At 35.9% G+C, this 13,163-nt stretch overlaps 1 protein-coding gene across 9 annotated transcripts in view; it reads right to left on the reverse strand.

Annotated features, from left to right (window-relative positions):
* Nucleotides 1-13,163, reverse strand: part of TBC1D15 (TBC1 domain family member 15) — a gene marked incomplete at both ends in the record, with an annotated part of 66,677 nt that overhangs the window by 11,080 nt on the left and 42,434 nt on the right. For 7 of the 9 annotated variants that reach the window (XM_080705513.1, XM_080705512.1, XM_080705510.1 and 4 more), the window contains 3 exons: nt 1,708-1,824; nt 10,877-10,971; nt 12,411-12,514. In XM_080705513.1, coding sequence (XP_080561639.1) covers nt 1,708-1,824; nt 10,877-10,971; nt 12,411-12,514 — 316 coding nt within the window. The remainder of the gene's footprint in view (nt 1-1,707; nt 1,825-10,876; nt 10,972-12,410; nt 12,515-13,163) is intronic. The other 2 variants (XM_080705509.1, XM_080705511.1) reach the window with 2 other exon arrangements.

Raw genomic sequence — 13,163 nt, forward strand, 5'->3', positions numbered from 1 at the left:
CAAACAGGCCAATACCCGAGACCAAAAACCAAATTTACATTTCCTCCTACATCTGGAAAACATCTATTTCTATTATTCTCTAGCTGGAAGCCATTCACACAGTAGATAAATTTTAAAAGATTAAATTATTTATAGTTATATACAGGCTGATGCTAGGCCAGGCATGGTGGCGCACACTTGTAATCTCCGCACTTGGGATGCTGAGACAGGACGATCGCACAGGTTCAAAGCCAGCCTCAGCTACTTAGTGAGGCTCTCAGCAACTTAGTGAGACCCTGTTTCCAAATAAAATAGGTCTGGGAGTATAGCCTGGAGGTAGAAAGTCCCTGGGTTTCACCCCCAGTACCACCAAAAAATAAAGGCTAATGGTTAAGTAATTTGTTGGACCTTTAAAGAAATGGCTCAGGTTTTCTTGCCCCTAAAAATAGTGGTTCCTTGAGATTTTTTACCCCTTAGCTCCCTTCCTGCACAATGTTCCACTTCCATCCCCAGGTACAGTTCTAAAAACTCATTTCTGGTAGGCAAACGTACCAAGAACAAAGAGTAAATTCTTTGCCCTTCAAAGCAGTCTTTACTGTTTATCTTTTGGGGTTGTTTGTTTGCAGTACTAGGGATGGAACCCAGGGGTATTCTACCTCCGAACTACACTCTCAGCCCTATTTTGTAGTCTTTATTTTGAAACAGGGTCTCACTGAGTTGCAAAGTGCCTCACTAAGTAGCTGAGCCTGTCTGAGAAACTGGATCCTCCTGTCTCAGCCTCCCAAATGCTGGGATTACAAGCATGCACCACCCTGCCTGGCTTGTACTGTTTATCTAAGACATCAAATCAGTATTTTTTCTTACAAGGGAAAAAAAAACAATGATTCCCAAACTTTCTCAGCTTCCATTAAGATGTATGACTACAATGCGCCAAAAAAAAAAAAATAATTAAAGAGGGAAAAAACTTTCTCAGCTCAAGGCATTTTTAATGTCTTGATAATTTTTCTAAGATACTACTTCATTTATTACATAATTAAGTCAAGACAACTTAAGTACCGATTAAGCAACCCTAATCCAAAAATGTAAAATCTGAAATGCTCCCAAATCCAACACTTTTTCAATATCAGTATGTCAAAAAGTTGTGGATTTGAGAGCATTTCAGATTAGGGATGTTCAAGTAGTAAAATGTATGAAAACATTTCAAAATCCAAAACACTTCAAAATATGGAATACTTCTGGTCCAAAGCATTTCAGGATAAGGAATATTCAGCCTGTGTTTACATCCTATAAACTAAGCACCTGTTGGGCACTACACTGCTTCTCAAACCTTGAAATTGGACTGGATACCACTATTCTCTTATTATCACACAGTACTTGCTTATCACAGCAAGGCTGAGAAATCCAGCTTTGCAAGTAACAACTTCATGGAATGGATGTAGTTACCTAATATTAAAACCATTAGTTATTACAGATACTACTTAGTGTCCCACAGATGTCACTATATTGTCACAGAAATTTAAAAGATCCCACAGTATCCATGTGCTTGTTGCCACAAATCCAGGGCTCCTGGGTAGGAAGCCTTACCACCTTACAGGTTTCTAGTCTCCTAAGGAACAAACTATAAAATCTAGTCCACAGAACTATCCGTTTCTAACTGGTTAGTAAACTTAAATTCTAAAATAAAAATACATAATTGTCTTTAAATTAGGCCTTTAGAGGAAAACTTACCTAAATCAAAATCATACATACAGTAGGTCATCAAAATGTCATGAAGCAAAATCAGTCCTGGGTTATCCTGGCCTTCATAAAATTTGTTTGTTCGATCTGTTCTGTTAACATCTTTTTCTGAAGAGGAAAATCACATATTTGAAAATCTCTCAAGAAACAAATTCTTATAAAGCTTACAAAGTTACAGAATTACTTTTCTTTTTTGTGGTGCTGTGGATTGAACCTATGGACATTCTAATTCCGAGCTACATCCCCAACTGATTTTTTTAATTCGTCGTGTGTGTGTGTGTGTGTGTGTGGTGTGTGCTGAGGATTGAACCCAGAGGCATTCTAATTCTGAGCTACACCCCCAGCCTGATTTTTGTTATTCTTTATTTTGAAACAGGGTCTAAGTTTCAGAAGGCCTCACAAAGTAGCTAAGGCTGGCCAAGAAGCCAGATCCTCCTGTTGCAGACTCCCAAGTACTGGAATACAAGCGTGCACTACAATGCCCAACCACAGAATTTTCTTTCTATTAATTTCATTTCTTGCCAAGTCATACTTAATGAAAAAAATTTCATCAATTCCCATTCCACATATGGAGTAAAGTAACATTTTAAGAGTATTTTTTCAAAAACAAGTCCACTTTTTCAAAAGCAATTTTAAAATACTTTTCAATTTTAATCTAAACATAAAAACTTTTTTTTTTTTTTTGTAGTAGGGATGAAACCCAGGGGCATTCTACCTCTGTGCTACACCCCCCAGCCCTATGTTTTATTCTTTATTCTCAAACAGGGTCTCACAGAGTTGCAAACAGCCTTAGGAGTAGCTGAGGCTGCCCACAAACTGCAATCCTCCCATCTCAGCTTCCCAAATGCTGGATTGCAAGCGTGTACCACCATGCCCGACAACATAAAAACCTTTTAAATGCATAGGAGGAAACATCTTCCATAAAATAAAAGAACACTAACAATTCATATTAGTTAACAACAAAAATGTCAGTCTTGAATGCATGTGATATGTAGCAATACTTGAAAACAGTAACATAAAAGATTATTATCCAATCAGATATAGTCAAATTTGATTCATACTTGCTTTTATTCATTATAAGTATCTTTATTTGGTTTTGGTATTAATGTGATACTGGCAGCAGAGGATGTATTTAGGAGAATCCCATTTCTATTTCACGAAACAAATTGAGTATTGAGATTAGCTCATCTATAAAGGTTTTTTTTTGTTTTTTTGTTTTTGTTTTTGTTTTTTGTTTTTGCTTTGTTTTGTTTTGTTTTTGGTGGTACTGGTGTTCCTGAAAACCCTTCTACCTCCGGGCTACACTCCCAGACCTACTTTATATATATATATATATATATATATTTTTTTTTTTTTGGAAAAAGAGTCTCCTAAGCCAGCGCGGCTGGCTTCGAACCTGGCTGCTTCGAACCTGCGTGATCCTCCTGTCTCCGCCTCCCAAGTGCGGGAATTACAAGCATGTGCCACCATGCCCGGCTTCTATAAAGGTTTTATAAAATTCACTTGTATAACCATCTGATCCTGGGCTTTTGTTTGATGATAGGCTCTTCTTTGCTGCTTCAGTCTCTGTTTTTTTTTTTGTTGTTGTTGTTGTTTTTGTTTTTTGGTGGTACTGGGGTTCCTGGAAGCCCTTCTACCTCCGGGCTACACTCCCAGACCTCTTTTTACATTTTATATTTGGAAACAGGGTCTCCTAAGCCAGCGCGCACGGCTGGCTTCGAACCTGCATGATCCTCCTGTCTCTGCCTCCCAAGCACGGGGATTACAAGCGTGCGCCACCACGCCCGGCCGCTGCTTCAGTCTCTTTGATTGCTATTGGTTGGTTTAAATTTTCTATCTCTTGACTCAGTTTAGGCAGGCTGTAGTTATCTAGAAAGTTGTTGATTTTTTCCAGATTTTCCATTTTGTTAAGAGTATAGTTTTTCGAAGTAGTTTCTGATAATCCTATGGATTTCTACAATTGGTGGTAATATCTCCTTTTTCATCTCTTATCCTCGTAATTTGGGTTGATTATTAAAGACTGTTAAGAAAATTATAAAATATTTTAAAAAAGAAATCAAAGAAGACCTTAGAAGATGGAAAGATCTTCCATGTTCATGAATAGACAAGATATCAAAATGGCCATTCTTCCAAAAGTGATCTACATATTGAACACAATACCTATTATATTACCAAGCTCGTTCCTCAGAGGCATAGAAAAATCAGTCCTCATATTCATTTGGAACAACAAAAAACCCAGAATAGCCAAAGTTGTTCTCAACAACAAAAACCATTCAGGATGAATCACAACACCTGACTTTAAAGTATACTACAAAGCCACAGTAATAAAAACAGCATGGTACTGGCACAAAAACAGATAGACCAAAAGAGCAGAACAGAAGACTCAAACAAATCTGTACACTCACAACCAAATGATTTTTGACAATGGGAACAAAAATATACACTGGAAAAAAGGATAGCCTTTTCAACAAATGGTGTTGGCAAAACTGGTTAACCATATGCAGAAAAATGGAAATAAACCCCACTTTCTCACCCTGCATAAAAGTCAATTCAAGATGGATCAAAGACTTGGAAATTAGACCAGAGACCTTGAAGCTCCTTGAAGAGGGCATAGGTCCAACACTGCAGCACATAGGCACAGGTAAAAACTTTCCCAACAAGACCCCAAAGGAACAAGAAACTAAAAGGCGGATCAATAAGTGGGATTGCATTAAACTGAAGGGCTTCTATAAAAGCAAAGGAAACTATCAAGAACTGCTCAACAGAGAGCCAATAGAATGCGAGAGTATTTTTGCCAACTACTCCTCCGCTAGAGGACTAATATCTATAATATAGAGAACTCAAAAAACTCAGCACTAAGAAAACAAATAACCCAATCAAAAAGTTGCCAAGTGAAATAAATATAATTTACTAAAGAAGAAAATTCAAATTGCCAAAAAATATATGAAAAAATGCTCAACATCATTAGCAATCAGAGATGCAAATCAAAACTATCCTGAGATTTCCTCTCACTCCAACTAGAATGGCAATCATAAAAAACAAAAATTCTGGCAAGGTTGTGAAGAAGTGGAAACTAATACACTGTTGGTGAGAACTAATAATTTGAGAGGCTGAGACAGGAGGATATTGGTTTGTGGACAGCCTCAGCTATTTAGTGAGGTGTTTGCAGCTCAGTGAGACCCTGTTTCAAAAACAAAACAAAAAAAAGAACAGGGCTGGGGGGTATAGCTCGAAGGTAGAATCCTGGGTTCATCCCAAGTACGGCAAAAAAAAAAGTCACCCCCTAACTTGAATCCCTCAGTAAATCAGGAAGAAATACTTTGAATTCAGAAGGATTTACTCTAAAATCAATTCTGTTGTAAAGCCATAATTTCCATCTTCCTATTATACTAAACATGAAAACTTCCTCAAAACTCTTTACAAAGAAATGGGGAAATCTTTTACAACAAAGTAAATCTAGTAGTAGATGGCAGGAGTTTAAATAATGTAAATACATTTTTAAAAGATTATTAGGACAATATTCTAGCTTTCTGGGTTGTTCTACTTTGGTACTAGGGATTGAATCCAGAGGCATTCTACCTCCAAACTACACCCTCAACCCTAATTTTTACTTTGAAACAGGGTCTCATTAGCTGCGAAGGCTGGCCTAAAATCTGTGAGATTCTCCTGTCTTGTTCTCCCAAGTACTGGGATTACAAGCATGCACCACCATGCCCAGCTTTGCTTTCTGTTACAATACACTGTATTTTTTTTTAAAGCAAGCATATACCCATAGAATTGTGTATGTTTCCCAAGCATGCAAAAACAATACCAAAGTAAAAAACGTTCATGCTATAAATATTAAATTTCAATTAAAAATATCAAGATGTTTCATTCCCATTTCAGTTAATATGTAAATACTTCATGTATTAACTTGAATTTGCATAGTCATAATGCCCATATGGAATGTCAGCCTTAGTAGGTATTTTAATCACAGTAAAGATAGTTGTACCCTCACAACTTCAATATTTCTTTCTTCTCAAATGTGTGCTAATGACAAGCCAGGCAGAAATTACAAAGGGGATTTTAAAATTATATAAAAATGATATTCTATAAGGTATTTGTAGGAAGAAAATGAGCAATTAAGTATAAAAAGCCCTAGTTAAATCCAACTCTCCATCTAACTTGATGTTCATAAAAGGGCCTAAGAAAAACACAACTGTGCTGACTGATCCCATCTGTCATTCTCCATCATCAACCTCAAGTGGGCCTTAATGTTGTCTGGCAATCGTGCAGTGTTTCACTTGTCCATTCATTTAACTATTTTATGTCACCTCTCTGCTCAAACCTTATCTTCTCCCACATCCTAGCTTTCAGGTAAAGATCCTGCTTCCTACTTTTGGGAAAATGTAAACTACCCAAAGAGAACTTCCCCAGTCCCAGTATTCTAACCACATACCTGCATGTGAATGTATACAGTCTCCCTCCTCTCTTATCACTAAATGAGCTTCCATGATTGTAGCTAAGACCAGCCCCTCTTCTTGTTCATGGCATCCATCATCATTGGCTATAAAGGAATCTAGCAATTCTTAGATGCTCTAGTAATTCTTATCTCCTTCCTTATCCAGTTTTATCAATTTTTCTTCTCTACTGGACCATTCCCATAGCATTCAGCCATACTGTAATTTTATCACCATAAAAAACTTTCTTATCCCACTTCTCCTTCTAACTGCTACTCCATTTTCTCACCATTTGTTTAAAGAAAAACTTCAATGTGCTGTATGTACTGTCTCCAAGTTCTCTCCTTCTATTGCCTCTTGGTTGTACCAACCCACAAAATATTCCCTTTAATTGAAATCTCCAACCACCTCATTACTCTTTGTGACTGTCAATCCAAGTCTTCATTTTACACGATATCCCACCCATCCCTTTCTGACTTACTTTTTTCACTTGTCTTTTAGGATATCAAATTCATGCTTTCCTTTTTTCCTCTGGCTCTTTCTCAATTTCCTTTCCTGATTTCTCCTGATTTTTCCTATTTATAAAGTACCACAGGGCTCAATTCTAGAGCCTCGTTTTTTCTAGCCTCATTATTCTCTTAGTAATTAATATCAGCTAGTCTCCTAATTAATAGTTTCAGAATCTCATATGATATCAATGTTGATGACTCCTAAGATTATGTCCAGCCCTTATTTCTCCCCTTAATTCCAGGCTCTTTATATCCACCTCCTACTCTGCATATTAATTTGTGGTCATCTAATTGGCATCTCAAAATTAATACCTCAAACTGAATTCCAAATATTCCCTTCCAAACTTGCTTCTCTTGTAGTTTTTACCATCTTAGTACAACATGACAGCTCCATTTCTTCCATTGCTCACTCTAAAAACCTTGAAGTCATCCTTTAATCTGTTTCCCTTGTCTAAGACTGAAACATTAAACCATCAAAATACACATAGAAGCCAATATTCAGATCTCAAACTAAACTCATTCTAGCCACACTCGTCTCCTGTTCTTCTTCAACCATGCAAAGGTTCTAAACAGAAACAAGTCTAGACCTGCTGTTGACCGCTGCTCAGAATGCCTTTCACCCAGACAGTTACATGGCATACAACTCCTGTACTTCAAGTGTCTATTAAAATTTCACCCACTCAACTGCTATTCCCCCAAAACAAGCAATCATCACCTCTCACCTAGATTATAGTAATAGCCTCAAATGGTCTTTCTCCTTCCAGTTTTGCTCCCCTACATCTAATCTCCGAACAGCAAGCAAAGTGATGTTAAAATTTAGGTCAGTTCATATCACTCTTGTCCTCAAAATTCTCCAGTGTCTTCTCAACCCACCCAGAGTAAAAGCCAGAGACTTTACAATGACCCACACCTCTTTGTAGATCTGTATCTGATCCTTCAACATTTCTTCTTTGACCTCATCAGTTTCTGAACTCTACCCCAACTCATTCCAACCACTCCTGCCTCAATGCTGTAACCTCCAACACATAGATCCTGGGATGGAAGTCTAACACATGCTTCTCCTTTCTGCTTAGAATTTTCCTTATACCTACACATGTATAAGAAAATGCCTTATACATGCCTAACTCACCTCTCCCCCTTTCCAAATCTCTACTCAAATATCAGCTTCTCAACACAAGCCTCCAATGACTGTCCAGGTTAAAATTGCAATATTCACACACATACTTCCTAACTCCTTTTCTGGCTTTATTTTTCTATTATTTAGCATTTTTCACTAACATACCACATATATTACTTACTTATCTTGCTTACTGTCTTTTCTTCCCCACAGGAATGGAAGCTCCTTGAGGGCAAGAATTTTGCCTGTTTTGTTCACTGATGAATCCCCAATGCCTAGAGGAGAGTCTAGTACATAATAGGCACTAGGTAAATATTTTATTGAATGAATGTCTGAAGGTTTAAATACTTAGTGATCTGAAAACATCCCCTGGTGATTCATATGCGCAGCCAAAGTTAGAAACTAGTCGAATAACCTGGGCCTTCTTAACTATCTCCCTTATTCCTTAGGTGATATCAGCTATCCTATGAATATTGATAATCCCCAAATTTATACCTACCAGACCACTATACACTAATTGGCACTTAACATTCCATTTATATGCTTCATCCTCAAGTATATATATATATATATATATATATATATATATATATAGAGAGAGAGAGAGAGAGAGAGAGAGAGAGATATCCAGCCCTTAATTCAATTTTACCATACTGCATTCTTGTTCACCACCAAATGAACAATTCCTCGTCAAAAAATTAAGTCCTATCCTTAATTTGATCCCATAATTAACACATCAGAAATTTTTATCAATTCTCTCACCAAAATATGAAATGAATCCATCTGCTTCTCTACATTTCCATTCTACTACCACCATCTCTTGCTTGGACTTCTACTTTCTACTAACTGGTGTGCAGATTCCTTCTCTTTATACAACCCATTTCCATCGCTCCAATATTTAAAATGCTCCAATAGTTTCTTAAAATGCTCCAATAGTTTCAAAATATACTTTAAAATTTAGCTTGATGTGATTAGCCAAGGCCTACAGTTAATTGTGTAATTTTGCTTTCATTAACGTAAGTTTATACCCCCACAAGAAAGCTTTTTGTAATCTCCCAAAAAACACTTTATTATAAGATGGGCATGGTGGCGTGCACTTGTAATCCCAGTACTTGGGAGGCCGAGACAGGAGGATCGTGTAGGTTCAAAGCCAGCCTTAGTTACTTAAAACAAGGCTCTGAACAACTTAGTGAGACCCTGTTTCCAAATAAAACATGTAAAATAGGTCTGGGAGTGTAACCCAAAGGTAGAAAGCTCCTGGGTTCCATCCCAGTACAACACAAAAAATGAAAACACTTTATTATAGAAAAAAATTATATTATAGAAAAAAATGCTTTAAAACTAACTTATCAGCCAGACATGGTGGCACACACTTAAAATCTCAGGATTTAGGAGGCTGAGATGGGAGGATCGCGGTTCGAAGACAGCCTCAACTACTTAATGAGGCCTCCACAACTTAGGCCCTGTTTAGAAATAGAGAATGAAAAATAGGGTAGAGGGTGTAGCTCGGAGTTCGAATGCCCCTGGGTTGCATCCCCGGAACACCCCCCCCCAAAAAAAAGAAACTGACTTATCATATACATTTATACTGGTACAAAGTATGGTATAGTTAAAAGCATACTTTTATAAAAAGAATTACTTTTATAAAAGCATACTTTTATAAAAGAATTAGGTCTGAGTATGATTGGTCTAGACTGTGAAACCACCTGGATAGATGGCTTAAGTAAATCTCAACTTGAATTCTATAACGGAAACTTAGAATATCTGGATTTTTCTACTAGTCTCCTGGAAAGAATGAGAAGAGGACCTAAGAAGGGTAAGAAAATGAGAACCATCTTTCACTGGTGCTTCATAAAAGGGGAAAAAATATGGAATGTGGAAAGAATAGGCTTAAAATAATTAGTTGACCTCTAAGAGCCCTTTCATTTTTAATATTTTATGTCCAAGCAAGGAGAAGAAAAAAAAGTCCACTACCATTTTTCATACTGAAAGTAGAAATAGCAGGAGGCTTCAAGTTGAAAATTTTAGATAACTCCTTAACTCAGGACCAGGACCCCTAATCTGTGAATGAACTATGAGGGACACAGTTCATTCTGGTATTTTACTTTCCAGAAAAACAAAGTTATTTTTCAATAAAAAATAAAAAAATCTTGCCAAAAAAAAATCTTGCCATCTACAAAAGTTATGAATCACTTGTACTAGACTTTAAAAATATTGTTTAGAGAATTGGTTTTTCTGTGGGAGGGTGGTCATGGCTAAGGTAATAGTAGTAACACTTTCCTCTATACTTATGATACTACAGATACTCAAATCCAATATAAGATTTTCAAAATTAAGTTCCACTATTATCCAAAGCTATCCTAAATATATATAATGACAGTGCAATGTAGTTAAAAATAAAATCAGGCTTTACACTATGTGCCTTTGAACAAGTCAATTATACTCTCAATGATTCATTTTTCTCACTCATAAAATAGAAACTATGAACTCAAATTTGTCAGGTAGACATGTACAGCATTAACTATGCATCCTTCAATAACATATGCCAACCTGGCCTTTACCATAAGACCCAGACAACACAGTACTTAGTATTTGTAAATAAGGCTAATGCTTTTATAATAAAATTCTATCAAGCACTTTTCTTAGAGAATAGTTACTACCTAGTAAATATTCTACTTTCAAATACAAAAAGTTACTAGACCATCTCTTTGATATAAGCCAAAGCCAACAAATCACTATCTCTGGGTGACAGAAAAAAAATTTTTATTTTGTTCTTTTTGTTCATCTACAGTTTCTAACTTTTCTATAATAAACTGCTTTCATAGTGAAGAATTAAAACATTTAAAAAGTAAATGAACTTAAAAGCAAATAAACTTTTTTGAAAATTCACATTTTAAAAATGAAAATTAAATTTAACAGTACTTTACACATACTAAAAAGGGAACCAAAACCATTAAATACACATTCCAATATAATTTCCAATTCTGATTTTCTCGAGTCCTAAAACTGACCCATGTTATCTTTGCTTCTTTAATTTTTATCAAGACTTCAATGTAAACCCCTCTCTTGCATTTCCAAAATTAAGAAAAATTTACCGATAAGACTTCTATAATCTCTTAACCTCGAATTTCTCTTCTCTTGTTCCTCGCTGACAGATTTCCACTGTAGTTTCATCCTGAAGTATTCATCGCTATGGAAAACAATTTCATACCAAAGAAAGCTACTTGAAAACTTTATCTTTAACAATGCTTAATTAGGTTTTTCTATAAACAGTATATCAAAGCATGTATGATGCCTGTTGCAAGTTCATAAATATGACAGTAATATGCTTAAAGATAAATGAGTGAAAACAAAAAAGAAAATTAATCTCAAACATGTCAAAGTCTATGTGCTTAATTTTGCTTACCTACTAGAACAGCTTTGAGTATGCTTTTAAGAAAACATCTCAATTTTTAAAATCAGACATAAAATTATTATAATCTTTATATATTTTAACCACTAGTTTCTGAGTGATTATAAATACAAATCTAAATGCCTTTTTTGTGAGTGGTACTGGGGATGGAACCCAGGGGCATTCTACCTCTAAACTACACTCCAAGCCCTATTTTTATTCTTTATTTTTGAAATAGGGTCTCACTAGTTGCAAAGGACCTAAGTAGCTAAGGCTGGCCGTGAACCACGATCCTGTCTCAGCTTCCCAAATGCTGAGATTACAAATGAGCACTACCATGCCCGGCTTGGCTTTTTTTAAAAAATGTGACATAAAAATTTCATTTTCCAATCAGTTTATTGTACAGACTAGTTAATATAAAATGCTTAGGACTTGGATAGAGAATTTGAATATGCACATATTAACAGAGTAGCTTTAAATCAAAGGCTAGAACTGACAAATGGAACAAGAAGTATATCTGGATATTTGGTCTGTGTTTCAAGTATGAGAAATAACTTAAAATAGAAAACACTCTTCTGAAAAAGACTGATGAGTGTATAAGAGTACCATGACAACAATTTAAAGGTAACTAACTTAGATAACAAATTTACTTTTTAGCTGATTTTTATAATTTCATAAATCATAAAAGCAAATCAAGATGAGATTATACTTGTAGATGTCTAATTACTTTAAAGTAAAAAGCCTGTACAAGGTTAGCACATGAGGACTAGAACTTTCTACCATTTTTTTTTACATATTCACCAATGTAACTACAATGAAGTCCTTCTAATAAATGTTTCTCATTTGAAAAAGCGTTCACAATTTTTTTATTTATTTATTATTATTATTTTTTTTTTTTTTTTTTTTTGGTGGTACTGGGGTTCCTGGAAGCCCTTTTACCTCCGGGCTACACTCCCAGACCTACTTTTACATTTTTGTTTGGAAACAGGGTCTCCTAAGCCAGCCCTTGCGGCTGGCTTCGAACCTGCACAATCCTCCTGTCTCTGCCTCCCAAGCGCGGGGATTACAAGCGTGCGCCACCACGCCTGGCCTACAATTTTTTGATTAAAACAATAAAAATAAAATTATTTTCCCATTCTTTAGTCTATTCAAAATTCCAATCTAGAAACCCTCTATGAATTTGTATGGTTGAATTACTTAAATTTCTTTCATGAACACACACAAAAACAATTACTTACGTTTTTTGTTTTTGTAGTTGAGTTCTTTCCTCCTTGGTACTGTCCCAAGGAAAATAGCCCAGAAGAAATTTCCATGCTTGCTTTCTCAATGAATGACTAAGACCCTGAAAAATATTAGTGGGGAAAAATATATATGTATGTGTAATATACTATAAGTTCGCAAAACTCATAATAGAAAAATTAATATCTAAGAGGTAATTTTACATATAAAAATTATTAAATTTATAGAATACTATTTGTTTTTCACCTCTAGAGTCTGATAAGGTAAGCAGCTGCCAGGAAGCTTAAACATGGCAGAGCATATATTAGACTTTATAATGAACAATAGGGGCCATGAGTCCTTCTAGACTAAACCTTACTGGTTAAGGGAAAGGCCACATGCCTCCTTCACATAAGCCATAAAACTTCAATAAGAAGAATATCTTCCCCAAGACATAAGGGTAAATTCATACTGAACCCCAGGGGCACTGAGCACCTTGCTCAGTCCCACTCAGTCCAGAAATTTTAAGGCATTATGCATCAAAGAAATAAAGGAGCCAGGAGTGGTGGTGTATGCTTGTAATCCAAGTATGTGGAAAGCTGAGACAGGAGCATCACAATTTGTGGCCAGCCTCAGCTATTTAGTGAAGCTTTCAGCAACTTAATGAGACCTTGTTTCAAAATAAAGAATATAAAAATAGAGCATGGGGTATAGCTCAGAGGTAGTATGCTCCTGAGTTCAATCCCCAGTACTGCAAAATTTTAAAAAATAAG

The sequence above is a fragment of the Muscardinus avellanarius genome, assembly GCF_963383645.1.
Source record: "Muscardinus avellanarius genome assembly, chromosome: 11".
NCBI classification, from domain to species: domain Eukaryota; kingdom Metazoa; phylum Chordata; class Mammalia; order Rodentia; family Gliridae; genus Muscardinus; species Muscardinus avellanarius.